We start from the raw sequence: 27,522 nt of genomic DNA, 5'->3' as shown, positions 1-27,522 counted from the left end.
TGCTGGAGGAATTTAGAAAGAGGGCATGCGTCTCGGTATATATGACTAGTTTCTATTCTCAAATTAATACTACCTCTTTGTTTTGGCGCTTTTTAAAACATTCTTTTCCTGAAATATCCAAGAAGTCAATTCATCAAATGTAATCAAAGAAGCAAGTCATGTCAGAAGCCTATCAGGCCATGAAAACACCATATCCCCCAGTGGTTGAAACGTGTTTTCTCTGCTTCCTTTTGCAAGAACAGCGCTACCCAGAACGGAAAGTTATTTTCTCGTGCTTTGAAGAGCTGTGATTTCTAACATAAGACCATATGCTGCTCAAACTGCTGGAGAGGTTGAGTCCTGCTCCAACGGCTCTTCAAAGCAAGCCCAGAGCAAGTGTGCATGTGAAAAACCGAGACAGAGAAAGGGAAGACGCGTTGTAAGATCTTAGCCGGTTCCCAGAGGACGGAACCCCAGCTAGAGACGGACCTTGCTAAACAGTGTCCGATGTGGATGGAGTCAGCAATGCAGATGAGGCTTTGCAAGATCTCAGGAGGAGCCACAGGCTGTCTCCCAGTGGCTTCCTCTGATGGGGAGGAGGATGCCAGACCTGGAAGCTCATGGGCTAATTCAAGCAGCTCGTGACTGATAACATTTATCAGGCTTGCAGAGATGTGCATTCTTTGACATGGGTTTGTTGATGATTTTGTTACAATTTAATGCCGGTTCATCTCACTGTTTTTGTTTTGTTTTGTTTTGTTTTTACATATTTTTGCCTATGACAAATTGAGTCGTATAACAAAGCTTAATATCCTAAGTATCACCTAGCTGGTTTTCTGATAACGCATTTTCTTATTGAGGTATCTAGTTTAGCAGCTCGTATTTTGTTTTGTGATAGATATCATTTTCTCCAGGACTGTAGCATGTCAGGCACCATGACAGATGCTTTACATGCATCATCACCAGCATTTCTCACAGCCCTGCCCGACAATGTCATTGCCCGATTTAAAAGGACGGAGATGGGGTGCCTGGGTGGCTCAGTAGGTTGAGCGTCAGACTCTTAATTTCAGCTCAGGTCACAATCCCAGGGTTGTGGGATCGAGCCCTGTGTTGAGCTCCGTGCTGAGCGTGAAGCCTGCTTAAGATTCTGTCTTCCTCTGCCCCTCTCCCCTGCTCATGCTCGCTCTCTCTCTCTCTCTCTGTCTCTCTCTCTAAGTTTCAGAGAATCACAGCTATTTTTTTCCTAGAGGGGGAAAAAACAGAAGTGATATTAGAAACCTGGTGTGTTCAGATTGAGACCCCTGATATCCATTGGGAGGAAAAAAAAATGTTTTAAGGAAAAAAATGTTTTTAAAGAAAAAAATTAAGTTTTTGTGTTTTCGTATTCCCACTCTGTTTTCAGTGTGTCTGCCATATTTTCTCATTTGAGTAATTTTTTTAAATTTATGTCACAGATTCAGACTTTATTTTCTTAGTGCTCTCTTCCCTAACTATACCAAGCAACAAGTAAAACCCAGGAGAGGGAGGCAAGAGGAATATGAATTACAAATAAGAGTCCTTCCCAAGGTAGTATGGCTTAATAGAAGACCGAGGAGTGAATTGGGTAGAAACCCGCTAGGAATATCCAACAAACAAACAATGAGAAAGATGTAAGGCCAGGGGACCAAGGATGGGATCCAAATCAGTATGTAAATCATTAGTATGTAAATCAAGACAGGCTGAATGACACCAATTAAGGACCTGGACAGTTGACCAGAACAGCTTTGGGATACTGGTGCATGAGTACATTAAAATGGCTTGGATTAGGGCGCCTGGGTGGCTTGGTCAGTTAAGCATCCGACTTCGGCTCAGGTCATGATCTCACGGTCCGTGAGTTCGAGCCCCGCGTCAGGCTCTGTGCTGCCAGCTCAGAGCCTGGAGCCTGTTTATGATTCTGTGTCTCCCTCTCTCTCTGCCCCTCCCCCACTCATACTCTGTCTCTCTCTCTGTCTCAAAAATAAATAAACGTTAAAAATTTTTTTTTTTAAAAATGGCTTGGATTTAGAGCACCAGAAGCAGACAAAGATGTGAAGTGCCTGGTGTATCTGGGGCCTGGCAAACAAACTAGTGTGTCACGTAGGGTTCACCAACAGAATAAGGCTGTAAGGGAGAATGTCAGTCTAGGCTTCATGAGTTTATCGGTTGTCTGTTGCTGCTTGAATAAATTACCACAAACTTAGAGGCTTAAATTTCTTATCTCGCAGTTCTGTGGGTGAGAAGCCTGGGCTGGCTCAGCTTGTTTCTTTGCTCCAATTTTCGCAAGACCAGAACCAAAGTCTCATATCTGGAGGCTCTGGGAATAATCTACCAAATTCATTCAAATTGTTGGCCAGTTTGAGCTCCACGCAGTTGTGGGACTGAGGTTCCTATATCCTGGCTGACCGTCAGCCAGGGGTCCTCAGCTTCTAAAGACCACCTGCATTTCTTGACTCATTGCCCCCCTCACCCATCTTCAAAGCCACCAATGGCAGATCATGTCCTTCTCATCCTTTGAATCTCCCCGGTTTCCATTTCTGCCTCATTTCTTCTGCTTCCTACTCTGTCACTTGACTGACTCTTCTGCTTTTACGGGCTCACATGATTACACTGAGTTTATACTGCATAATCCAGGATAATTTCTGTATTTTAAGGTCATCTGGCTAGTAACCAGTTCCATCTACAAAGTCCCTTTACAGCAGTGCCTAGATTAGTGTCTGATTGAGTAACTGCAGGATGGGAATCTTGGGAACATCTTCAGAGTTGTTAACACGTTGTGTTTTGTTAACACATTTATCTGCATTTCCCAAATCTGGGTGAGTTTTGGGCGATGCCAAGTGTCATCCTCGATTCCTGATGCTAACTGAAACCTCTGGGACGTTTGTGCCCTTTCCCTTTCAGGCTGCTGATTATTTCAGACCTGTTCTCCAATCTCTGTCCTCTCTCCAGAGGTTTTCTATACATTTTTCTCTGATCCTTCTCATTTCCCTGTTGTCTGTCCATCAGCTCTACCCTTATTATTGACTGAGCCAACAGGGCATTTTTGCTGTTCCTTTGTTTTCTCAAAAGCTTTCAACCAATTCCCCTGAGCCTTGGATACTCCATCAAGCTCTGATGACCCTAGAAAACCTCAGGACTGGGGATCCTGTTTTCTTGTCTTTGTAATCTTTAGAGACCTCTTGAAAATCTATTTCCAAGATTTTTTTTCTTTCTTACTAACATATATAACTAATTCCTTTAAAATCACTAAGAAGGAAAAAAAATTAGCTAACTGAATTACTACTATCTTTTTTTGAACAATTTCGACGATTTTAACGCCTTTCAACCTTTAATTCACAATGCCAAGGTTAAGGACACTTATTCCCACAATTTATTGTACAATATGACCTTGCTGAAATGCAAATTGCTGGGCCCACACCAAAGATTTGGGAAATCTGGAGTTGGAGCTCAGGAAGTCTGCATTCAGCGAGGATCCCAGGAAAAGATGAGGCGTGCTCAAGGTCTCACAGCTCCTAAGTGGCAGCAAGACTTCAGGTGGAGTCTATGGTGAAATTCATCTGTCCTTACTATTTACATAGTGAGTGAAGGTGTGTAGGTTGATAAGGACTAGGACTTCTCCAAGGAGTCCTTGCAGTGAGTCCCTCATCATCCTACTCGTGGGCCCTCATCAGGGGCATGCTGTTTGTCCACACTCCTGGATGTCCATATCTTTAACATTATGATCCTCATGCTGATGATGATGAACATGCATTCTGCCCTGTCTTCCCCACGGTGGTTGTGCACTAGTCTTCAGTACCCCTCATTAATACCCTAGGGGTACCCATACCATGTTAAAGGAGATGTTTTGTTGCCCTACTCCAATTAATGAATGGGATTGAACCCTTCGTGCATTTAAGATAAAGAGAACAAACATTTAGTAAGAGAAAGAAAAAGAAAATCAACGCTACGTGTCATTGGCATCCCAACGGTTTAGCTCTTGTAGACTCAGTATAGCTTCCTGAAAATGTAAGATACTTTGCAAATGATTTTTAATCTTCACAAAAATGCCTTGAGGTATCATTATTCCTACTTCATGAATAGGCTTCAGAAAGGTCACCAAATACTCCGTTGTGCAGCCAGCTGGGGAAATGTCAAGATCCGAACCCAGGTGTCTTCCTCCATAGCTTGTCTTCTTTCCATTCACCCACACTTGTCTTCTAAGCTCAGAAATTCCACATAAGCATTTTATAACCATCATCTAGGATGTTGAAGTTATCAGCCGTAGTTTGCATCTCTTTAGCCACCATATGCAGCTTTCACACATCTCTAAATATTAATTATAAAAGTTTTCTCTTACAGTTCTCCTTGTTACACAATGGCAAAATAAATAAAATGTGCTTACCAGTGCAACTCTCCCATGGGGCTTCCCCACACATTTCACTGTCTTGCCCAAACATTCAAAATAGGCACATGCACATCTTCTAGAAACACACTCCTTCCACTTATGCTTTCTTCCTACTTCCCCTTATTGATGGAACGATTCAGCCCTCAGATAGGGATATCTGCTCATCTGTCACGTCTCAGCTTTCTCACTGGTTATAAAGCTGCACCTCCCCCCAGGACGTCCCTGGCATTCCTGGGCTACTGCTGCCACTTCCCTACCAGGCTGGCTCCCTGACAGGCCTCTGTAGCCTCCTGAGTGGTCCACATAGCAGGCACTCCTTAGGGTCAACAGCCATTTGACTTTCGCCAAGGCATGGTTGAAGTCCCTAGTATTTGAGAGAGAAATCAAATGGAATTCATGATGACGGGCCCTTCTGGAGTCTCCATCTGCTTATCAGATGAGATGTCAAGCAAGCAGGGCCCCAGACCACAGTAACTTCTTTAGAGAGAAATGTCTTTCACTGAGTCGCGTTTCAACTCCCTGGCCCTGGTGATGTTGGAGATGGAGTGGGAGAGCTGTGCTTGCTTAGTCCCATTCGTTGCTGAGTACCTTCTTCCTTAAAATAATAATGTTTTCTTCCTTGAAATACAGGTATGTTTTATTTATCATAAAAAGAAACGCTATGTCACCCGTGTGGTGTTCCTTTTGCCAGAGCTACTAGCAAGCTTAGGAGTTAAATTTAGTGCTCATTTACATGATCTCATTCTCAGTTTCTGGAGAAAAGAAACTATCTTCTCTCTTCTCCCCTATGATTTCTGAGCTCTGGGGGCACTAGACATTTAGACAAGGGGCCATGATACTTTTGTTGCTTGAATATTAATACTGTGGGGAAAGTCTTACAATTATTTACTGCAGGATAAGAAAATAAAATCTGGGGGAACCTGGGTGGCTCCATCGGTTGAACGTCCGGCTCTTGATCTCAGCTCAGGTCTCGATCTCAGGGTCGTGAGTTAAAGCCCACACTGGGCTACACACCAGGTGTGGAGTGTACCTAGAAAACTAAAAAAGAAAAAAGAAAATGAAATCTGGTGATATTGCATCCATCCTGTCTTACGGGTTTTTGCTAATCAAGAAGGATATAAGAACCAGTTACATTATAAATGTCATACACAGCAATAGGGTTCCTAGTTAATTAATAGCAGAATGTATCTCATATCCAAAGTCAGATTTATTCCCCACCCCATCACACTGTACCCAAATCTGGTCTTCAGGACCCACCTACGGGGAGATGTGAGTCTGCCAAGCATGCACATAACCCAGTCACACAAAGGGTCACAGCTTCATTCACATTGATGACCAGAGAGAGGAGCCAGAGGTAGCGTGCCTCCTGGACTGGTTCTGGAAGGCCGCTCTAGGCCTTGTCCCAGTTGGCTTTCCCAGTAGGTAAGCTGCACAGATGCTGTTGAGGCCAGGCCAGTAGAGAAAAGAGAGACCATTCATGATGAGCGATCTTTATCCAGGATCATCATGTGATACAGTGCTGGTCTATGACATGAGGTATTTGGCTGCAGGGACATACGACAGGGCTGAAATCCTGCCCACTCTTCTCCTTTTTATAATTTATTCTCCCAAATGGGATGCCTTTTGCATTTAGTCTGCCTGGAGGGGGCACCTTTTTCTAATTCACACAAAGGTTCCATATGAGCAATGGGCTGCTCTTTTACCCCGATGATCTCCTCTAAGCCACTGTGATGAGGGAAGCTAAGTGTCGAGTCTGGGCGGTGAAGTGGGGTGGGGTGGGGTGGGGTGAAAGCCTGGAATGAGCAACTAGAAGTGATCTTCCACTCTTCTTTCTTGGGGCATGGAGTAAATGGCCCTCCCCTCTATGAATATATGAGGAGCTGAGGTGGTAAATATTATCCTCCCGTAATCGCGTAATTAGACACAAAAGGCTAGGATGTTAGGAAAGACAGTGGTATACAAAGGGAAAAGGCATTGTCATTAATTCACACATTCAGCAGATCGTAATTTAGTACCTACTATGTGCCAGACATAGTGCTAGGCATTGGAGATACTGTGTGAGTATCACAGGTAGTCTGTCAGAACAGCTAGGTTCTGGTTTCCATTGTATGTGTTCCCTGGGGCATGTTATTTCCTTACACACATTATGAAGTGAACTTCTATAACATCAGCAGTGTTCATGTTCTCCTTTACTGCCAGTGTTTTTACTATGTGTTTAGGTCTCTGGGGAACTTTACAAGGGATGTTCCTTCACACTCGAGTTATTGGCTTGGGAAGATGCATACCCAGAATTCCCCTCTAGTCTCTCGTTCAGATCTTCATGTTCCCGTGTGTTAAAATCAAAGCTCAAATTCTCAACTGGTCACCCAATTGTTTGGCAAGAGAAACCATTAGCAGGTAGCTCTACTTGAATCCGATAATGCCTGCATCAACAGACTTCAGTGAGTAGTCAGAATAGCTAGAGCAGAGAATACTAAGTGAGGAAGGACATGTACAGATGCTAGAGAAGTAAGCAGGGGCAAGCCAAAGAGGGAGCACATAAAACAGCATAGGCATCTCTGCCTCGAAATGAGGTCAGTGGACAATTTGTAACAGGGAGTAACCTGATCAGGTTTGTATGTCAGCACAAGTACTTACAAAATGGTGGCCTGGATTGAAGAAGTGAGCAACGGGACGAAGAGAAGGGATGGACTCGTGAAAGATTTGGGAGATAAATGGACACGACTTGGGAGACTGTGTAAATCCGAGAAGAAAGGAAAAGTCAGGGGAGAGTGCCCTCAGGTCTCTGGTTTCGGTGACAGAATGGAGTCTGCCCTGCAACAGGTCAATACGGCCCCTTAGTCCTGGCTCAGAGGGCAGTCTGGAGAGGGTAATTAAAGGGGACTGGAGAGACGAAGGAAAAGGACCTGGGGAGACTGCTCAGCTCTCCTCTTTTAATGTCGCCACCTCATTGCACTCAAGATCATACACACCGTAGGCTCTGAGTAAACCTATGTTACGTTGATTAATTTTGTAATGTGAAAATACAGAGCAAATTCTGGTATCGATATCCACAAACTTCAGAGTAGGCTTGAAGAACCCCGCAGTTTTTCACCCTCTAGAAATATCCCAAGAGAAGATGTTAATGAATGGGAAGTGTGAAGGAGGGACTGTTGAACAAGTCTTGAAGGCATCTACATTTAGCATCCTGTTCAGTTCTGGAATCTCTCAGAAATTGACATACTCCATATAAGCATGTGGTTCCGATTGACTTTAATGGGATTCCCTTGCAAACCACAGATTGTAAATTATCCCCTAGTAGGTATAACATTTATAGGAGACATATTATTTTACTCTGAATACCCCCTCGATGCTTTTACACTGAATTCTGACAACAGCAAGCTCAGAATAAGATCATCTTTTACTAGAATGCCACTGTTCCATGTTGATTTCTCTAAGCCGAAGAAAATGGGTGTTTATAATAAAAGAACATTTTTTTTTAAAGAAGAAGAAAGACTTAATTCCATGCTAAGGAATATCAAACACAATTTCCGTATGGCATTTGTTTTGTTTTTGTTTAATACAAGGCAGGGCACTTTCTTTTAGAGAAGAAATGATAGTTTTTCCCAGGTCTGGAGATTAAACAGTTTGGTAGTCATTTCACGTTCAGCTCACAAAAAGGGGATTTGCATATGAACTTGTTTGGGCAAGAAAACACATCTGAACGTGTTTCATGGGAACTATCTCTATCCATGGCAGCTCCTTTTGGCCATCTCTTTCTTTTCTTTTCTTCATCCCTCCAGGTCACCGGGTTGAAACTGTCTCAGGACCTCGATGATCTTGCCATTCTCTACCTGGCCACAGTTCAAGCCATTGCTGTAAGACCCTTTAATGCCATTTTTAAAGAGAGCGAGGGCTATCAATAAACTTTAGACCGCATGCTCCTCCAAGATACATCATGTGCTTTTTGCGACAGAGATTGTTAATTAAAAGGGAGCTTGCCAAAAAGAGATGCGTGTCTTTTAGGAAGGAAATCTTGATGAAGTTCTTCACCTGCTTCACTAATCACTTCACATGGCTGAAAGCTGAAAGGAGCTCAAGCCTTTGAGCATCATAGTTGTTATGTATGTAACTTGTCTTCCAAACTCAATTAAATAGAAGCAGATGCCATGTATGCTTGCATTAAGAAAAGCTGATGTTAAAGAATGTGCACACTTATGAAACACATGACATTGTTCCCTTCGCAAAAGGATTCATTATAGGGTTCCTCTAAATAGTAAGCAGCCTTAGAACTTGGAAGTGTTTGTTTTTAGGTCATTAGCAGCTTCAGCAAGAGGTTCAGATGGTTAAGGAGAGGAGGGGAGAATTTAAAGTGTTAGGAACTCCTATGCTGAAGATGAATCCAAAGTGAAAACAAACTCCTAAAGGCTCAAACATCATTCTCTAAGGACTCTTATTCTCCCAGAGGTGATCATGTTAGGAAGTGCATTTTGGAGAGCAGGTCATGGCTTTCTGAGTTTCAGAGCTGGGAGGAACCCCCAAAATTATAGCTAATCAAGCGAGGCTTAGCCACTCTGGTAAGAGAACCTGGACCAACAGAAAGGAAAAATCAGGCCAGTAAATTCTGATTCAAAATTTATTTTTCAGAGACACACAGAAAGTTTCCTGGTTCCTGTTATGTGGACATATTTATATGCCGCTCAGTTATTTTGTTTCTCCATATACCACTTCCATAACCTTATTCCTTCAAATAATAGAACTGCATACATTTTTTCCATATATCCATATCACTAACAGAAGTGCTTTTCTCATGTCCCCATTTGTCCATGTAGCTATGATGAGAGAGTAGAGCTTTCCAACCACTAAGAACATACAGTCTTATATGCCCCAGGCCAACCGGATTGGATGAAACAGTCCTTTTAGTTTATTTATGTGCCAGTTTGACTATCTTCCTGAAGCAACTGTCATTGATTTAATAGCTTGGCTAGTTCAGTGGCATCGATCAGCTGGTCTTACTTATGGGACCTTGGTCAAAAACAGGTAATTCTGGTACCTGTCAAAATGGAGGGAGTGAATAGTAAAATGAACATGAAGGAGAATAATGGGCATCAGTCGTCAAGACAGTTATTTAGTGATCCTATTTGATGGTAATAATGATAATCATGATGAATAATTTAGTTTTGGGTTATTATGTGCCAGGCACTGTGCTAAATATTTACAAACATCATGTGACTCAACCTAATGAACTAGGTCTTAGAATCCCCATTCCGCAGGTTTGAAACCTACACTTAAGCAAGACCACTTAACTTGCTCAGTTTCATGTAGCTTACCGAGTAGCAGAGCTGGGATTGGTGGCCCCGGCTTTCTAAAATAAAAGTAGCTATATGGAGTATTGAGGAACTTTGGTTTTCTGATCCAACAGTGCCATTGCATGAAAGTGTTTGAGTGGAATAAAATGACCACGTTGAAACGGAAAATCTGAGCTGTGTGTTGCTCGTCCTCTGAGTACATGCCGAGAGGCAGACCCAGGGGCACCATCACGTGATGATAATGACCATTGCCTTTCCTCGACACCCACTAGCTGTGCCAGGCACCAGAGTACCACCCACCCACCTGTGGCCTAGGACAGCTACCCTGTAAGTAGGCGAGCTTGTCCTCATTTCACAGACAGGAAAAAGCACTTTGCGAGGTCAGAAAGCTAGTGCTCAGTAGAGTCACATGTGGAGCCTGAGAAGTGTCTGTCTCGCTCCCGATCTTCTGCTCTTTCCACTCTCCCAACCTGCATTTGCTTTTTGATATGCTTATAAATGCTACATGGAGGAAATAAGCTTCCAGGCATTTCTATGGCCAGTTTTTATTTTACACATCTTAGCAAACTTTGTTATTTTGGCCAGGATCGCCTCACAGAGGCACCCCCCATTCCGTGTAAATGAGGTTAAATATAATGCGGGCTGGGTGGAGCCAGCCAGCTACATTTTCCCAAATACCACACAGTTGGAAAATCAATCTTGTATTCAGTGGGTTGTACATGTATTAAAAGCTATCATATTTATTCTGTCCATCGCCTTAATGACCTTTATAATACCGCAAAGGGAAGGAAATTTAAGACCTTTTTTTTTTTTTTTTTTTTTTAATAAGGTTTCATTGTAGGGTCAACTGAATTGTGAGTAGTTCAGTCTGTTTTGCAAAGGTAAGACAGTATGCCGATCTTTCAGGCAGAAATGTGCATTTCAAAGAAGTATTCTGATAACAGATATTTTCCCATGATGTTCAACTTGGGGAAAAAAATGGTTTTTTTGTTTCATTAGCTCTGAATATTGCCCTAGCATCTATATGTTGTGAATAGATGTGGTTGGTATTTTGTAGGAATAGAATGAAAGCGATATTGTAATGAAGTTAACTTGGGACTGTGCGAAACTCTCCATGAAGTAAAATTCTCTCTTGATCACACTGAATTGAAAGACTTGTCAAACAACCAGTTTATCCATAGCCTGTTCATCTATAGTTTTCTTTTCAGAATAGACCCTTAAAAAGTACTATTTGCATTTGAAGTCTCTCGATTTGCATTTGGTTCTGTACATTCCCAGTGGACTAGCCTGATTTTAATTTAAATTTCTCTGTGAAAACATTTTTTCCAGAAAGGTGAGCACAAAATCATTTTAGCACAAAGCCCCGTGGCAGGGCATTTAAGGAGGGTGGGACATTTCACAGAGTGGAGCCTGGGACACCCGAAGGGAATGCCCTGTTACTGACTGAGTGGGAAATTCCAGCCAACAATGCCACATGGGGGAGAGGCAAGGCTGTCACAGCCCCTCCCAAGGGAGTGCCTCTTGTGCAGATACTTTCTTGCCTTTTCCCAAGGGAATGTGCTTTGTGTTACCCTCGGCTCTGGCCCGCTAATCACATGAACCACACTTCTCTGGTTTCAGAAGTATCAGACATACCAATTTTGCATGGTAGTTTCATGCATGTTGGGGGGAAGCTGTCCTCCCCCAACACAAACCCTCAGGCAAGTCATAGAACTCCTACATGGGGATAACAAGGTGCAGTTTTTGAGTTTGTCATAAGATTGGAGACGACATCAAAATGCGTAGCAGAGCACCTCGAGTATAGCTAATAACCAAGATAGCGCTCGTGTCCAAACACCTGCCATGTACCCGACACCCTTGTGTGAGTTGTGCATACGCTGTCTATAGCAGCAACCTTGCAAATAAGTATTACTGTATTTCATCGAATCTAAGACCATAATAAAAAAAATGTTACTTGCGTGTTAACATTTCTGACAATTTGTAGAGTTTTAAGATAAATGAATGTGATGTTACTATTCCTTTTTAAAAAGTGGGAATTGAGTCTTAGGTTCCATACAGTTTGATTCAAGAGGTAGGTGAAATGTCTTAACCCCAACCTAGGTTTCTTGAATTCAAAAGCCATGTTCTTAACTACTACAGGCTCATGCCCCTTGATTAGACTAGAGTGTCCTGGAATCCACAGACACCAAATGATCCATGGTGGACGTAAGGGCATCTGTCGACCTTCTAAAATCATTCATAATACTATTTTGTAAGTGGCTTTTTTTCTGGAAAGGTCAGTAGGTTTTATCATATTCTCAAGAGGGTTCATGACCCCCCAAAAGCTTAAGAAAGAACATCTGGGGGTAATCAGCCACATGCAATAAGCAGGATCTGGCCTTATACAGTACAACATGTTTTAATTTTTTTTTAACACACTACATCTGTGGATTATTTTTGGAGGCCCAAGTTTCACCTAATCCATATTCTTGCCAGATTCACGAAGAGCTGAGGGCCCCTGGGCTGGAACTGCTGAGCTTTTGCTCCTGAACTGCCCCCGTCTCTCCTAATTTACTACACAGCATTCAGGATTTCATGCCCCATGCCCCACCCCCCTTCTAGCCACTCCCTCTCCCAGAGACACCGCCAGACACAAGGAAGACAGCTCTCCAGACTGCCTTGTCAAAAGAGGCTTCCCTCGCCCTGCATCCCACCCCTGGGGGTCAGAGGGACATCCTGGCCACTTCCCAAACCCTCTTCCTTTACTTTGGTTATTCCTCTGATAGGGCATGCCCTCATGCTAAACTGCCTTCTTCTTCTCTACACACTTGGGTACCAGCTTCCCAGCAACATGCAGGATACCACCTCACAGTTTTCTCTCCAGCCCTAACCCTGCCTTCTTGGTGGCTGTCCCATCTGTGGCCTCCTAGATCCTTGACCTTCTTACGTTCCCTGACCTTCTCCTCCCTCTGCTTCGTCAACTCACCCCCTTGTCCACACCTGGGACTGTGTCATCCCTCAGAGTTAATCGCTCTCTAAACATCTCGAGGGCTCTCTCTCACCATCAAAAAACCATTCCTCTCTCATTTCCCTCCAGAGCCACTTTCTCAACCATTGCCATGTGGCTGCCTCACAAAGTCATGTCACACTCCACCTTTTTGTTTTGAATCCTGACCCCAAATAAATGATGACTCATGAACTTCCAGTTTTTGAACCTCTAAATAAACTGATTTTTAGCTCTTCATGTATCCTAGTTAAAACTAAAGAATCGTATGTTGGCATTCACCCTGATGACCCCACAGCACTGTCCTTTTCTCAAGCATCAGCGATTTGTACTGAGTTTAGTAAACTTAGCAAGATGAGGAGCATAACACATTTTGGGGAGATCCTAGCACATGAGGGCTGAAATGAAGCACTGTGAAGCCATGAACAAACCAGAGCACGGGATTCCCACCTCGTCCCAGGCCGCGGGCTCCAGAACTGTCATTGGAGAACCGCTGCCTGGCTTCCAGTGAGAATAAAGGACAGGTCAGCCCTTTGCCAGCCTGAAGTCTTACTCTCATCTTCATGCAGCTAGAGCTCTCTTCTCATGTTTCTGCTGCTGATTTTATTGGTGTCCTTTTCCAAAGCACCAACCTCTTCAGTTCCTATCCAGGGAAGGAAGCCTGACCCACAGACCACCAGCCAGTCACTCCATGCTTCGTTTCTGCTAGAGCATCGGGGGCCGCAGCAAACACCCATGACGTGTGGGTTCTGGTGGACTGTGGTAGCACCATCAGCTGTTTTTGTCAATGTCGTGTAACTACTGATGGAAGCGAATGGTATAGTAATTAAGCAGGTTTGGGAATCAGGCCCCCATTGGAATTCCCACTCTGTGACTTCATTCGCCGTGTGATCAGAAGCGACACAGTCTCCCGGCGTCTCAGCGCTCCGAGACAGGGCATGTAAAGCTCTCAGTGTGGTGTCTGTCTGGTGCTGGGTGGACACTTAGTAAATGTTCCAGAGCTTTTCTTTGTGCTGCTGCTCTCCTGATGCTTTCTTCTGCTTTTTCCCTTTAAGTTTGGGACCCGCCTCATCATAGAGGCCCTGGAGGCGGCAGGGCACTCTCTCAGCACTCTTTTCCTGTGTGGAGGCCTGAGCAAGAATCCCCTTTTTGTGCAGATGCATGCAGACATTACAGGTAAGTCCGAGGAGGAACAGAGGAGGTCACTTTGGGCTTGGCAGCAAATATGCCCGGCTAAGAACCGGACAGGGTTGGAGATAGCAGGGTACAAGTGACGTGCCAAATTATTTTGCGTAGTTAGGTTAAAATGTATTCTTGTTTCTTAAGATCACTGTGAAGTGTCTGTAGCCATGATGGAGAAAGTGACTTCTCTGTGAAGGCATCTTTTGAATGATCCTGAGAAATGACAGGGGTCGGCAAGGGCTAGGACATAATTTAAGCCTTTACGGAACAGTATGAGCACCTCTTCGGATGCACACTTGTGGGGAATATTGAAGATGCAGAGATGGGTAAGACAGGATTCCTGCCCCCAGAGAGCTCAGAGTCTATTGAAAAGGACAAACCACTGTGCAAATATTGTGTGGCAAGAGCTGAGAGTGAGAAAAGCACCGAGTGTCACGGAAACATAGTAGGACACCTCACCCTGGTTTGGACCTGGGACCGGGCAGGGCAAGCGCTCTGGAGGAAGTGATGGGGAAGCTGTCTTGAAGAAAGAATTCTGAGCCCAGCTGCTCTGTGGGAACTGGGGTCTGGCTGCAGATGGGAATTTGAGCCCTGAGACCCCAAGATCCTGTGATTCTTTCATAGCTTATGACACATATCAGGAAAATCCAGAAGCATGGGCTGGTCCCTTTGTGATAGGAACACAGCAGAGCAGGATCCCCGCTGCTGATCCCTCAGCGTTCAAGAAAGGGACCCCGTTGGCAGGAGGCTTGCTTGTATCACAGAGCCTTCCCTGGACTGCTGTCCCTCTGGAACTGGTGCTGTCATGCCTCTTGTCCCTTCTCCCCTGGTGTCTCCTGGAGATGGGCATCCCCCCACCCCAGGATGGCCAGGCACCAGGGCAGAGCAAGGGAAGGGAAATAGAGGGGATTGGACCCTGCCTACAGCTCCAGCTCCAGCGTGATAGGAGTCCATCCTTCAGTAGCCTCCCTTCATCATGATCTCTTGCTGTCCCTCCCCCGTCACCTGGATTCCTTACCTCTGACACCTGGGTGAATCAAGGTCCCTGCCCTTGACACTGCTTCATATCACTCTTGCCCCCTCCAGAAGATACAGATTTCTGCGGATGAGAGCTTTACCAAATGTCAGGGGCGTAGTCAACCCCTGCACTTCGGGAGATCAAACTAAATAAATTCTTCATCCCCATCTTAGAGATAAATAGACTGACGCATAAGCCAGAGGACAGTATAAAAAAGCACATAGTCTAAGGGGAAATGTATCAGGGTAATAAGTATAGAAATTACTACCATTAACCAAGCTCCCACTGTGTGTTGCTAGAATCACTCTGTATACGTTTAACTTCATAAACTGCCAAAAGGTAGCAATCGGTGCCCCATCTTACAGACAAAGAAACTGAGGCTAGGAGGGTCAATTAAATTGACTGTCCAAAGTCAAACATTAGTAGGAGGGGAGGGACAGAACTAGGACTGTGACCTGGGTGTGCCTAGGCTAAGCGTCCCCTACGCTGTGCTGCTCACCCAGGTTTCTTGGCTTTCCTGAGTAGTTTGTGCCAATGTGTTAATTACTCTTCCTTGAAAGTGTCCATAACCTAGGGACGTGGGCCGTGCTGAGGCGGAAAGAGGAAAGACCTAAAAAAGGAGCCCAAATTACCTTGTAGTTTTCCCTAGGAGAAAACCGATAACCACATTTTATCTAAAAGTCAGCTAGCTAGTCAGATAAGATTCAGACTTAAAATGTAATCTTCGAGTGACTTTCCAATTTCCAGCCTTCTAATTGCCATGAAGCCTTCCTACCTCTGTGCAGGAGGGGAGATAAGATCTGCCCTGGCTAACGTGTCACCTGTGAGAATGCCCCAAGAGCAGGGCAGTTTGAGTGACCCGGGTCCTGACCAGGCACTGCGGCTCCAGCCTTAATGAAAGTGGGTCCTCTTCCAGGCCTTATGTCCCTGAGCTGACTCAGAAGCAGGGGCGGGTAGCAGCTTCACAGAAAGTTCTGCTTTGGAAACAGTTCTTCAGGCTGTTGAATGAAAAGGCTGTTAATCGTTATTTGGATTCCGATTGAAACTGGACCCTTTGTCTCTGGCCGTGGACCAGTTACACTTCCAGACAAAGGGACCTTTTCTTTGGCTGGAATTCCTTTGCGTCGGGAAGCTGTGACTGACGAGTGATGGCAAAGTGCATCTGCCTTTAAATGCTTTGGGTTCTGCTCAACTCATTAATGCATCAGATAAAATAGTTCCCATTCCAGACAGAGTTTCCTTCTCCCCTCCTTCACCCAGCACTCACAGAAAAGAACACATTCGCATTGAGTCCTGTAAAAGGCAGGTGCACACCAGTGGGTATAGAGGTAGAGTTTTGGATGCCTCGAAACATTGTAGTTCCGATTTTCCTGCAAACAGAGGCTTCGGGAGGACCATAGATCTGGTGCATGAGTCTCAGGACTACCTGTCAAAAACCCAGCGGGATTAGAAGATTCTTTGGAGATAGTGTGGAGTCATGGAAAGAGCATGGGGTCATCTCTGTGACTTTGGGGAAGCTGCCTTACCTCTCTGAGCCTCGTTTTCCTCTTCCGAAAGAGATAACGCTATTTCCTCCTGATAGATTGTGCTGAAGGGGTACATGCTCGTGAGTTCATGAGCACCAAGGTCCAAGCCTGGAAGTCAGTGTTCCATAAATGTTAACTCACTTCTTCCCTTAAAGCAGCCCCTCGCCAAAAAGAAGGAGGTGTGTTAGAAAAAAATTTTAAAAGCGCAGTTTAATAATTTGTAAGCAAATCTTTGCCATGTGACGAGCAGGCTTCTCCGTGCACGCAGAGAGAATGGGGCTTTGCCAACTTGGGAAAATGTCCTCTACATGAGGAGGAAGAATCTCCCTGTACGTCTGGCAGTTAGTTTAACTGTGGTTTCAAGAAATACTTGGTGTGTCCTAAGTAATTGTAGGTTTCCTCCATTGACTTGGGACTGAATGTTCCTTCTCTGAATTTTGTTTTTTGTTTTTTTTTTTTTTTTAATCCCTGGCCGTTTCAGCAGGGATTTCCCTCTTTCTTACTCATTATTTTAATAATTTGTCCTTCCGTTTAATTCATTCTGAAGCCTTCTCTTAGCACACAAGCGTACCAAGCGCTGAGCTTGGCAGGGGGATGCAAAGAAAAACGATAAGGTCCTGCCAGAAGGGTCATTACAAACCAAAAAAAAGTGCTCTTGGTGCTTTGAGCAGTGTCCATAGAGGACAGCAAGGACCCAGAGGATGCTGGTGTCGGTATGAGTCAGGTCCAGGCAGGGAACAGATGACGCACAAAGTTTGGAGTAAAATCAAACAAAGGGTCTGTTACAGAGGTGTGGGCAGGGTGTAGGGAAACCCCGATGACCAGGCGGTCCCCTGGGGCTGCCCACAGTCTTACCACCCCGAAGCTTGCAAGGGGCAGGCAGGGGCATAGCCATCCTGAGTCTGAGGGTCTCTGAAGAGGCTGCCCGACTACAGTTTAGTCAAGGTTTCAGCCATGAGGACAAGGGAGCCATGGATATGGTCTGCACAGGCCGGTGTCCCAGGACCCATAGCAGGTGGGAGGTGGAAAGGGACGAGGTGGGCTTGACCTGAAGGGAAGTGGAAGTAGTGAGTTGGTATCATCCAGGTGACAGGGATGAGGAGGAAGTCTTTAGAGATAAGGGTAAATATTAAGAATCCTAACAGCTAATGCTAATGTAGTGTTTTCTCTGAGCCAAGCACTGTTTTAAGTGCCTCACTCACAATAGTACTTTCAATCCTCGCAGCAGCCCTGGAGGGAGGTAGAATTTTATCCCCATTTTGCAGATGGGGTAACCGAGACACAGAGGTCCAGGAACTTGCCCAGGATCACACAGGTAAATCAGCGAGCAAGCCAGATTTCAAACGCTCGCGGTCTGGCTCCAGAGTCCTTAGGGTACAACCGGAGAGCTAGTGGGGGATCCACCAGATTCGCTCTCGTGTCCGGTTCCCCGGGGGAAGGGACTGCAGGTGCCTACTCCCTGCTCAGAACTAGTGAGGCTTTTGACAGGGTAAGGAGGGGCTGGAAGGTCAATGGCATTTACAGGTGCTTGCTATCTTCTAAGAAGAGCCATGTCTATGAGGGTGGTCCCAGCTGCTACAAAGGCATGCAGTGCTCTCCTGACTGGGCCCACACAGCCCTTCCGTGTGGCCCAGTGTCTGTCCTTCCCCTGTAGTTGGCTGATGGGCACCTGTCTGTCCCTTCCTTCCCCGCTGTGCAAGTGAGTGCGTGTAGAGGGCCTTGGCTCACCTTCCTGCTTCATTCTAACAGCGGCAGCCACCGTTCTCAGGGGCTTAAGACACTAGACATGTGCTGAGCCCCATGTGTGCCTTCTCTCATCAAGCCTCACTGCAAACCTGTACAGCACATCTTACTATTGTCCCCCTTTCACACACCGGGAAACCGAGGCTACATATTTATGTCACTTGGGGAAGGACCCAGGGCTAGTGGAATGGACTCTGAGCTTTTCCAAGGGACCCACCCCCGATGCCTGTCAGCGGAGCCTCAGGTGCTGGCCCTACAGTCTGGGGGCTGGCATTCCTGAGCCCCTAGCTGTGTGAGGGCGTTCTCTTCCCTGACCCTCTGTGCCAGGTGGCCGGGCAGCTGACTGAGCCTGGGAGTAGGAAGAAGAGTTAGGAGGCAGTGGGAGCCTCGGGGTGACTGTGTCAAGGAGATCTTCCCGGAAAGGATAGGAAGACACATGCAGTCTTTTTTTTTTTTTTTTTTTTTAATTTATTTTTGGGACAGAGAGAGACAGAGCATGAATGGGGGAGGGGCAGAGAGAGAGGGAGACACAGAATCGGAAACAGGCTCCAGGCTCCGAGCCATCAGCCCAGAGCCTGACGCGGGGCTCGAACTCACAAACCACGAGATCGTGACCTGGCTGAAGTCGGACGCTTAACCGACTGCGCCACCCAGGCGCCCCCACATGCAGTCTTTGAAAAAGTCAGTCTGGTGTCTTGAGTAGAGGAAGGTGTTCAGGTCTGGCTACCGAGCTTACCTTTGTGGAGGCTGCTGCCATCTCCTGATTAGCCAATGCATTTATACTTATGTTTTACGTATATCTTGTTTATAGCATACACATATACACATATAAACCCCTCAGAATTCTAAATTATTTCTATTTATCTTAAACCCACTGTGAGCCCTCAGGCTCCAGCAGCTGGCATGTGGAGTGCTTTCTTGCTGCCTGGTGGACCTCTACTCCTCCCTCAAGTGCCTCCGTGATGCTTGTCTCCACTCTGACGGACACCCCAGCCCGTTCCCTATCCAGGAAATTTGCTCTTTCGTCATTGAAGCCTTTGCCGTGTGCTAGATAGTAGTTAGGCAGTCACAAATCCAGGAATTCAGCAGTGGATGAGACCACGTGCCTGCCCTCATGGAGCTTAGGCTCGAGCAGGGGAGACAGACGGTAATCATGCAGGGGTGAACGATGCTGAGGAAATAGGGGAATGAGTAATGTCGTGGGTCAGTTGTCACTTTAAACTGAACAGTCAGGAAAGGCACAGTGGGATGGGGATGTTTGCGCAAATGCACAAAGGACACAGAGAGAGTTGCTGTGTGGGCCTCTGGGAGGAAGTGACCTAGACAGAGGGAACAGCATGGGCGAGGGCCCTGAAGCTGATTCAAGAAAACAAGGAGGCCAGCCGGGGCAGGGTGGCCGGGAGGGGAGGAGACCGGGGTGGGTGCCAGCTCTGGAGGGCCTCACCAGCCATTGGAAGGGCTTCGGCTTGTCTGCAGAGAAATAGGAAGCCACCAGAGGGATTAATCACACCCTCTTACTACTTCCCTTTTCTTAGTGCATCTCAGTTAGAGAACCACCCCCCTGTGCGGCCTTTATCTCTTTCTCATCCACCTCCCCTTGGAGACCTGAATAGCAGGATGGAGGTTCATCTCCACATTCGCTGGGCCCAGCAAAGCACTCAACAAATGTTTGTTGAAGGGAGCTTGAACCAATGGCAGGTAGTAGCTGGCAGAAGCCTGGGAAATCGGGGCAAAAAGGTCTCATGAGTGCTGGGTCCCTTGGGGCTCCTGGCTGCTGCAGCAGTAGGCACGGGCTGTAAAATCCTTTAGAATCAGGAGCAGAGAACTGTGGGGGATGGGGAGAGGGTGCCCGCTGCTGCCTTCACGTCACATCACATCAGGTGTTTCTGTTGCTGGGGCTGCTTGCCGGCTCCCCTCACCATCCCCGGCCCTGCTCCCTAACCAAGGTGTGGCCTTGTCCTGTGCAGGCATGCCTGTGGTCCTGTCGCAAGAGGTGGAGTCTGTTCTTGTGGGCGCTGCTATTCTGGGTGCCTGTGCCTCGGGGGACTTCGCTTCTGTACAGGTATGTGAGGGCCGAGGGGCGGGCCGTGGCTCCTCCCCTGTCTGAGGCTGTTCTTCCTCTTGACAGCAGCTCACATCTTGCAAAACACACGGAGGATATAATTAAGAAATGATAGGTTCCAGCCAGGGAAAGCACAAACACTTCTAGCCTCAGACATATTTATTGCAGTTTTCATTTGACTTGGCCTCCGTTAGTGTTGGTCATTCTGTTTTCCTGTTAGGTTTTTTTTTTTTCCTCTCCTTTAAAATAGCTCTTAAATGATTTCTTTTAATTTCCCCTCGACTTTTTTTTTTTTTTGGTAGCAAATGAAACAGATAAGTTTTAAAACTTGTGTTCCGTGTACATTTCAGATTTATATTTGTTTATTTCATCTTCATGTACCACTTTCCAAATAATTTTGAGGATTCTGACAATAAGAGGCACAAATGAAAACGTTAGCTTAAAAAAAAAAGAATTAAAAGGGAAAATAAGGAACAAAGATATAGGAAAAAGGAAATAACTTGGGCTCCGTGACGGAGCACACAACTGGACTCTGAGCTTCCTGGCAGCCAAGACAAAAATGAACACATGATAAGTTGCATAATTCTTATTTTCAAAAAGAGGAAATATTAGTTTCTTGTGGGAGACAAGGCTTTTCCTGCCACCAAATTGCAAAAGACATTTCACACATAGGTTCTATGGAGAGATTTTGAGTGGTTAAATAATAATATGAACAACAGGTTTCTGAAAAGCTAGAGACGCAATTTAGGAGGAGGCTGAGAGCACGGGCTTTGGACTCAGGCTGCTTGGGCTCCAGTCCTGCCTTGTCTACCTCCTAGCTCTGTGCCCTGACCACTCTGCTCTTTCCTCCATTTCTTTCTCTGCAATAATCATCAGGAGCACATTATGAGTTCTTTCTCTGTGTTGGGAATGCACGCTTAATCCCATTATTCCCAGCGTATAGTTGAGGAAGCTGAGGCATAAAGAAGTGAAGTGACTTGGCCTCAGTTGAAACAGCTAGTGAACGGCAGAACCAAGAAGTCTGGCTCCCCAGCCTCCCCTGAGAGTTCAAGAAATGTTTGTTCGGAGAGCTTAAATGACTTGTCCAAGGTCTCCAGGTCAGGATGAGAAGCCGGGTTTCACACCAGTGGCCCAGTAACAAGAGCGCTATTTATCGCGACCCTTTTATGTTCGAAGAGCTGTGCTAGGGGCTCTTCCTGTGATCTTCCAGACACCTGTTACCTACATGGGCAGCAGAGGTTAAGCAACAGAGATCCAAAAAGGTGACAGAACTGAAGGGTACACTGTTAGAAACACAGACACAAAAGTCTGATTCCACCATCCGTACCACATTTTGAGAAGCGTGGTTCACTGCACACTGGCCAAGCCTTTGGAACTGATGTCTGAAATATCGCTCCTAAGGAATTGAATCCACTTGTGAATGCTAAGTACCCTTTAGCTGAAGTTTTTTTATCAAAGACAGTGCAACTGAATTCTCAAGGATTTCTGGATTTTCTGGTACTCTCTCCAAAACATTTGCGTGGGGTTTCTCTTTCTTTCTTTCTTTCTTTCTTTCTTTCTTTCTTTCTTTCTTTCTTGTTGAAATCTCAATTATTATTTTAATGCATCTGTTTATGGAGGTGTTCTCACAACTAGATGCCATTCCTGGGACAAACGGTAGCGAAAGCAAAGCAGTAGAGATGCTCCCTGAGGCCCTGCATTGGTTTACATCATATTATAAACTGAACGTGTCCCCTCCTGTGTTATATGTTGAGGCCCCAACTCCCCCATATGTTGGTATTTGGAAATTGGGCCTTTGGGGAGGTAGATGGGATTAGATGAAACCATGAGGGTGGGATCCCCATGATGGGATTAGTGCCCTCATAAGGAGAGACACCAGAAAACTTGTGTTTTCTCTCTCTGCCCTGGGAGGACACAACAGAAAGGTGGCTGTCTGCAAATCAGGAAGAAGGCCCTCAGCAGAATCTGACCAGGCTAGCACCTTAATCTTAGACTTCCAGCTTCCTGAACTGTTAGAAAATAAATTTCTCTTGTCTGAATACCCAATCTATGGTATTTTGTATGGCAGGAGGAGCGGACAAAGAAACGTCCTTTAATTTTGACAGTGTCCCTGTTTCCATCCTTGTGTTGTTTATGAGGAAGCCAAAGCCTAGAGAGGTTTCCATTTGCTCAAGTCCACGGTTAATAAAGGGCGGAAGAGGAATTGAAACTAAGGCACTCTGGATCTCTGTCCCATCCTGATTATCATTCTTTTTCTACTTCTTTCAACTTTTTTTTTCTTTTTTGTGTTCAGAATAGTTTGTGGCTTCATGAGTGTTTCGTAGTGTATCTTCTGAAAAGAAATGCCCCGTTGGTCGCAACTCAGGAGATAGTCTACAGCTCGAACGAAGGGTGGTGTGGGATAGATAGGCCTGCTTCATCAGATACTCCATACCGTGACTTCGGGTGCCTCAGTGATATCTTGGTCAAGCCTGGAGTTTCTAGCTCCAAGACGATTCCACTCACATCTTTCCCTAAGTGGAAAGTCTTAACCTTCATGCCACACCGACACATCATCACTGCATGAGACTTTCCGTTCATCTTCTGGAACAGAATCTCAGGTAGAGTGCATCGAGTATTGGAATTGGTGATTTGAGTGTAGCTGCAAGTCTCACCGCATTTTAAAGACAAGCTCATCTCTTCTATTAAGCCTGAGGAAATATGTGCCCCTCCTGACAGTAATTTCTAGAAGATGCTGTAATCTAGTAAAGAGAGCCCCCAGCTGAGAGAGCCCTGGAAGCTCACCTGTCATTCCATTGCCCAAGAGAATCCCGTGGTCTTGACCCCTGTGCTTGCTTGTTGTATATCTTCAGTCAGTGGCACCTGGCCTCTCCAGGTACTTGCTGTATTTGTGTATTTCCTTTTTAAAAAATATTTAGAGAATTGCCACTCATGTGGGGCTGTTGAGATAAAGAGCCTTTGGAACCTCTAAGGACCTACATGAGCCCCAAGTGTAATTATCAACATTGCTATAATGATGATCAAACTGCTTTGGAAATGTAAACACATGTGGATGCGGCTTCATTCACCCCTCTCCAAAGAAGAGACAGCCACTTCTGTGCCCCAGGCCTGGGGATGAGCTCAGGATTCTGGCAAGTTGATGTGAAACAGAATTGCTTTCTCCCTCTGATTCGTATTATTCAACCTGAACTTCAATATACTTTTTTCTTTGAACTTCAAAGACCCTACTTGGTCTTCAAGGTGCCTGCTACTCCTTCCTTTAAGAAAGCTGAGCGATTCCCGACAGCAGCTTTCTCTTTCCATAGACCACACATTCGGTGGTCGGAGGAAGGATTTCACTTGACTCTACCACAGTATGCAGACTTTGGTAGACTCAGCCAGAGTCCTCTCTTCCAGACGAATGAAAGACTAGGAAGAGTCCAGAGGACCTGGACTACACCTAGGAAAGAGGCCTACATGCCTGAAGAGATGGGGTTTCCTGATTTCCTGGGCCCGTGAGTGGGTGTCTTCAGCCAGGGGTAGAGCCCTGTGCTTCCCTGTGGTGATCCGAACAGGTTCGAAGGATTTAGAGTCGCAAGCTTTCCTTACAAACATTGCAAACCTCTCTCTATATTTCAATTTTGGGGGAAGTTTTGTCAGATGGAGAAGGCTAGGGGATAGAATGGTCTGGTGGGATGTTAGGGGAGAAATTAGTCAAGTCGAGGTCCACTGCTATTTTAAATTTTGGAGCCCACCAACAATGCCTAGCCTCCACTTCTTGTTCTTTTATTGGTTCCTGTTGCCATCAGAGTCTCTCTCTCTCTCACCCTCTCTTCACTGCTTCTTGCCTGCCCTCCTCTCCCTTTGACATCGAAAGCTTCCTGCTGTTCCCCTCTCAAATGAGGATCTCACAGAGGGTATTGATGTAGCCATCCATCTGCATTAGAGACTAGAACAACTACTAATATCTTAAAGGGTTGCGTCTCTCCAGAAATGGTGTTCTCCATGTAAGTAGTGTTCCAGACTCTGTCTCCAATAGAAAGTGTTGACAAGCGTCATGGTACAGTCATCTTCGTATCTGCAGCTCAATCAGGAAGAGGGACTCAAGCCACAGAGATGCTGCGTTCATGGTAGAAGTTATACTGTTGGGTAAGTGGGAGGGATCGCAAGAGGAAGTCTTCCTTCCTCCTTTTATTCACTGCAGTATGGAATCCACACAGCCTTGACCTCTGTGACCTTCCCATCTGACCACTCCTGATCCCCCAAAAGTCACCTCACTCCCTTGGCTGTCCATGCACTCCAAAGAGATTCTCTAATTCTGAGTATCCTAGAAAGCACAAAATTATGATTAGAAAGCACCCTTCTGTAGCCTCCCAGGCCCTGGAAAAATAACAAACTGGAAAAAATACGTTTCTGAACTAACAACGTACTTACATTATCCAAGCACAGATGGTAGAGAGGTTCTAAGACATGCAAAGGATACATAAAACAAGAAACCAGTTTCAAGATGCCTTGAAAGACAACTCAGGCAAAATGGCAAAGAGGCAGAAATACAGAATCCCTTTCCACTTTCCGCTTCCTTTAGGCCCCTGCAGATGTCATTAGCTTTCTGTAATTTCTTATCTTAAAAGACAGGGTTGGTTTGTTTTTTGGTTCCGGATCTCTTTCTGTGACGCCAGCTTTAATTCCAGGAGTGCTCTTTAGTTGGCACCTTCCCCTCTGCCCCTCTGCCCTCCTGCCCCGAGAAAAAGTAGAGGAAGCAAAAGGCAGCAGAAGGAGACTGTGACAAGACATGAAAATGAATTCCCCAATCAATGTAAGGCACGTACCAGTGTAAAGAAAATAAGCCCTTGGAATCCACCAATTAATCAAAACCTTTCTTCCTCCCACCGTGCGAGGGCTGCCGCCTCTGTAAACCATGGACTCTGCGTGTTCCCACCATTAGCTCTCCTTGTCACGTTCCAGACAGACTCCCGTGTCTTGCAGACCACTACGTGTAAGTGGCCTGTTGAGAGGCGTGACTACTCACCCTTTCTGTAATGCGTGCCCACAAGAGAAGCTATCCACACTGACCACAGTGGCCCGCCCTCGAGGTCAGTCCTTGCAGACAGGCTCACCGCTTAGCTGAAGCTTCTCCTTCTATTCTTTTTCACAAAGTACACTTCATTTAGAGCCGATTATATTCATCACCTATTAGGTGCCTCACAGCCTGTGACTTCATACACGGTACAATGCACCTCCATTCTGTTTTATGTTGTGGGAGTCAACTTTCTGTGATTTTTACGGCTATTACATTTTACAAAGTAAAGCTGATTATGGTGATGTTAGTTTCTGGAGGTTTGGAAAGACTGCTCTGTCGTGGATGTTCAGAAATAAGAAACCATCCCATTTCTTGGCACATTCAATCTTAATTTGCTTTTTTTTCTTTTTCTTTTCCTGGACTACAACTAATTATTCATGTTCATGGAGGGGGAAAAAAATAAGAAAGTTCAGTTACGCTGAAAGAAAAGTACAAGAACACTGATCTTACTGCCCTAAAATAGCCAGTATTGAAGATTCTGGTTTCTATACTTTTAGTATTTTTTTACATACTTAAAAATTTTTTTTTTAATTTTTATTTATTTTTGAGAGAGAGAGAGGGAGACACAAAATCCGAAGTAGGCTCCAGGCTCCGAGCTGTCAGCACAGAGCCTGATGTGGGGCTCAAACTCACGAGCCGTGAGATCATGACCTGAACCATGAGATCACGACCGGAGCTGAAGTCAGATGTTTAACTGACTCAGCCACTCCGACACCCCTTTTTGTACATACTTTTAAACCACTTTACATTTTTTTTTTAATTACAATAATGTGTTCATACAATGCATAGTGTTTTGTAGCTTTTTTTTCCACCCCGAAATAGGTAGTAAACATTGTTATTTGTTATTTTTATGGGTTGCATAATTTTATACGCACAGGATAGACCATGGCTTATTTCACCAATCCCCTCGTTTTGAATATATATGTTGTCTCCATTGTTTTAAAGAATGTTGCAGCTAACATCTCTGTAGCTAAATTTTTGCAGATACCCTAAATTATTTCCATAAAATAAATTAGGGAGATACATTTGTTTCATCAGAAAGTTTCCCAGCTTTTAGAATCCTGATACATAGTAACGCTTTGTACTCCCACCAGTAGTGGATGAAAATTCAGGGCTCCCATTTCTTGTGTGTAGGATGAGTCTTTTGCTGTGAATTTTAGTTCCATTTAGCTTTCATCCCCAGGCCTTTTATAATCCTATTCATTTCACATATGGTCCTGATATTATCAACTTTCTTTAGTAGCCTTTTGCCCTTTGCTGCTTAAGCATGTGTTTCTGGAGATATGAGATCCTGGTTTCTAATTAAATAGATTCAGATTTCTGATTGAATTTTCTGAGTGTCCTGTCCCATATGTCAGTGCCTCATAGAAAGTCAACAGAAAATCCTGGAATGAGAATTAGTAGTTTAAAGAAGGATTAAATTAAGAATGCGATGCTGGCCCTAACATTCATTATACTATTGCCACACCTGGTTAACAGTACATTCTTATCTTTTTGAGAATCATTCCCTCTCAAAAAAGCAACAAATTCAGGTTCTGATTAATTGTGAATCTCCTCTTCCAATCTACTTTGCAGAATGGAATCATGGATATGAAAGTCAAAACATTTGAATTCTGCAGGCCCCACTGTGCAGACAAAGACTCTGAAACCTGGAGGCATAGTCAAACCTTACTTGATACAAAGCGCATATTTGTTTTATCCCATCAAACAGTATCCCAGTAAATACATATACCTTGCCCAGGAAAGGTCTAGATTCCAACATGGCAGTGCCGCTGGCTTCACAGGGTAGCCTGCTTTGTAGAAATTATCAGCAGCCCACATTTGTCATCACTGCTTAGTTGAGTATCAAATATAGAAATAAAATTAAGAAGTGTACCCTGTTTGGCTCGGAAATTTTCTAATTCCTTTGCCTGGAAAAGACGGCATGCCATGCCCAAGAGTTTTGTTTTGTTTTGTTTTGTTTTGTTTTGTTTTGTTTTGTTTTATTTTATTTTATTTTTATTTTATCTTATTTTATCATATGTCATCTTATCTTAGTCATAATACACCCACTCCCTTTTTACAGAGGTAGATACAGAAAAGCCCTTTAATTAAGAGACACTTTTTGTACTATTGTTATTAACACAAAGATTTAAACTCATCAACTTGTTTCCCAAATATCTCCCACCCCTTTTTTATTTAGGAACTTAAGAACTGGGCTTTTTATAAAAAGCAAACAATGGCCAAACCTCTGCTGAGCCCTTTAGAAACTTAGAAGGATTACAGAACTATGTTTCTAAAATA

At 44.8% G+C, this 27,522-nt stretch overlaps 1 protein-coding gene across 13 annotated transcripts in view; it reads left to right on the top strand.

Annotated features, from left to right (window-relative positions):
- Window positions 1-27,522, top strand: part of FGGY (FGGY carbohydrate kinase domain containing) — a 416,420-nt gene that overhangs the window by 316,929 nt on the left and 71,969 nt on the right. For 12 of the 13 annotated variants that reach the window (XM_053894721.1, XM_053894712.1, XM_053894705.1 and 9 more), the window contains 3 exons: window positions 8,161-8,235; window positions 13,705-13,825; window positions 20,086-20,180. In XM_053894721.1, coding sequence (XP_053750696.1) covers window positions 8,161-8,235; window positions 13,705-13,825; window positions 20,086-20,180 — 291 coding nt within the window. The remainder of the gene's footprint in view (window positions 1-8,160; window positions 8,236-13,704; window positions 13,826-20,085; window positions 20,181-27,522) is intronic. The other variant, XM_053894704.1, reaches the window with a different exon arrangement.

The sequence above is a fragment of the Panthera pardus genome, unplaced genomic scaffold (assembly GCF_024362965.1).
Source record: "Panthera pardus isolate Hobbes unplaced genomic scaffold, ASM2436296v1 HiC_scaffold_11, whole genome shotgun sequence".
NCBI lineage: Eukaryota > Metazoa > Chordata > Mammalia > Carnivora > Felidae > Panthera > Panthera pardus.
Note: the sequence above shows the minus strand (reverse complement) of the source record. Positions and strands in the feature narration are given on the sequence as shown.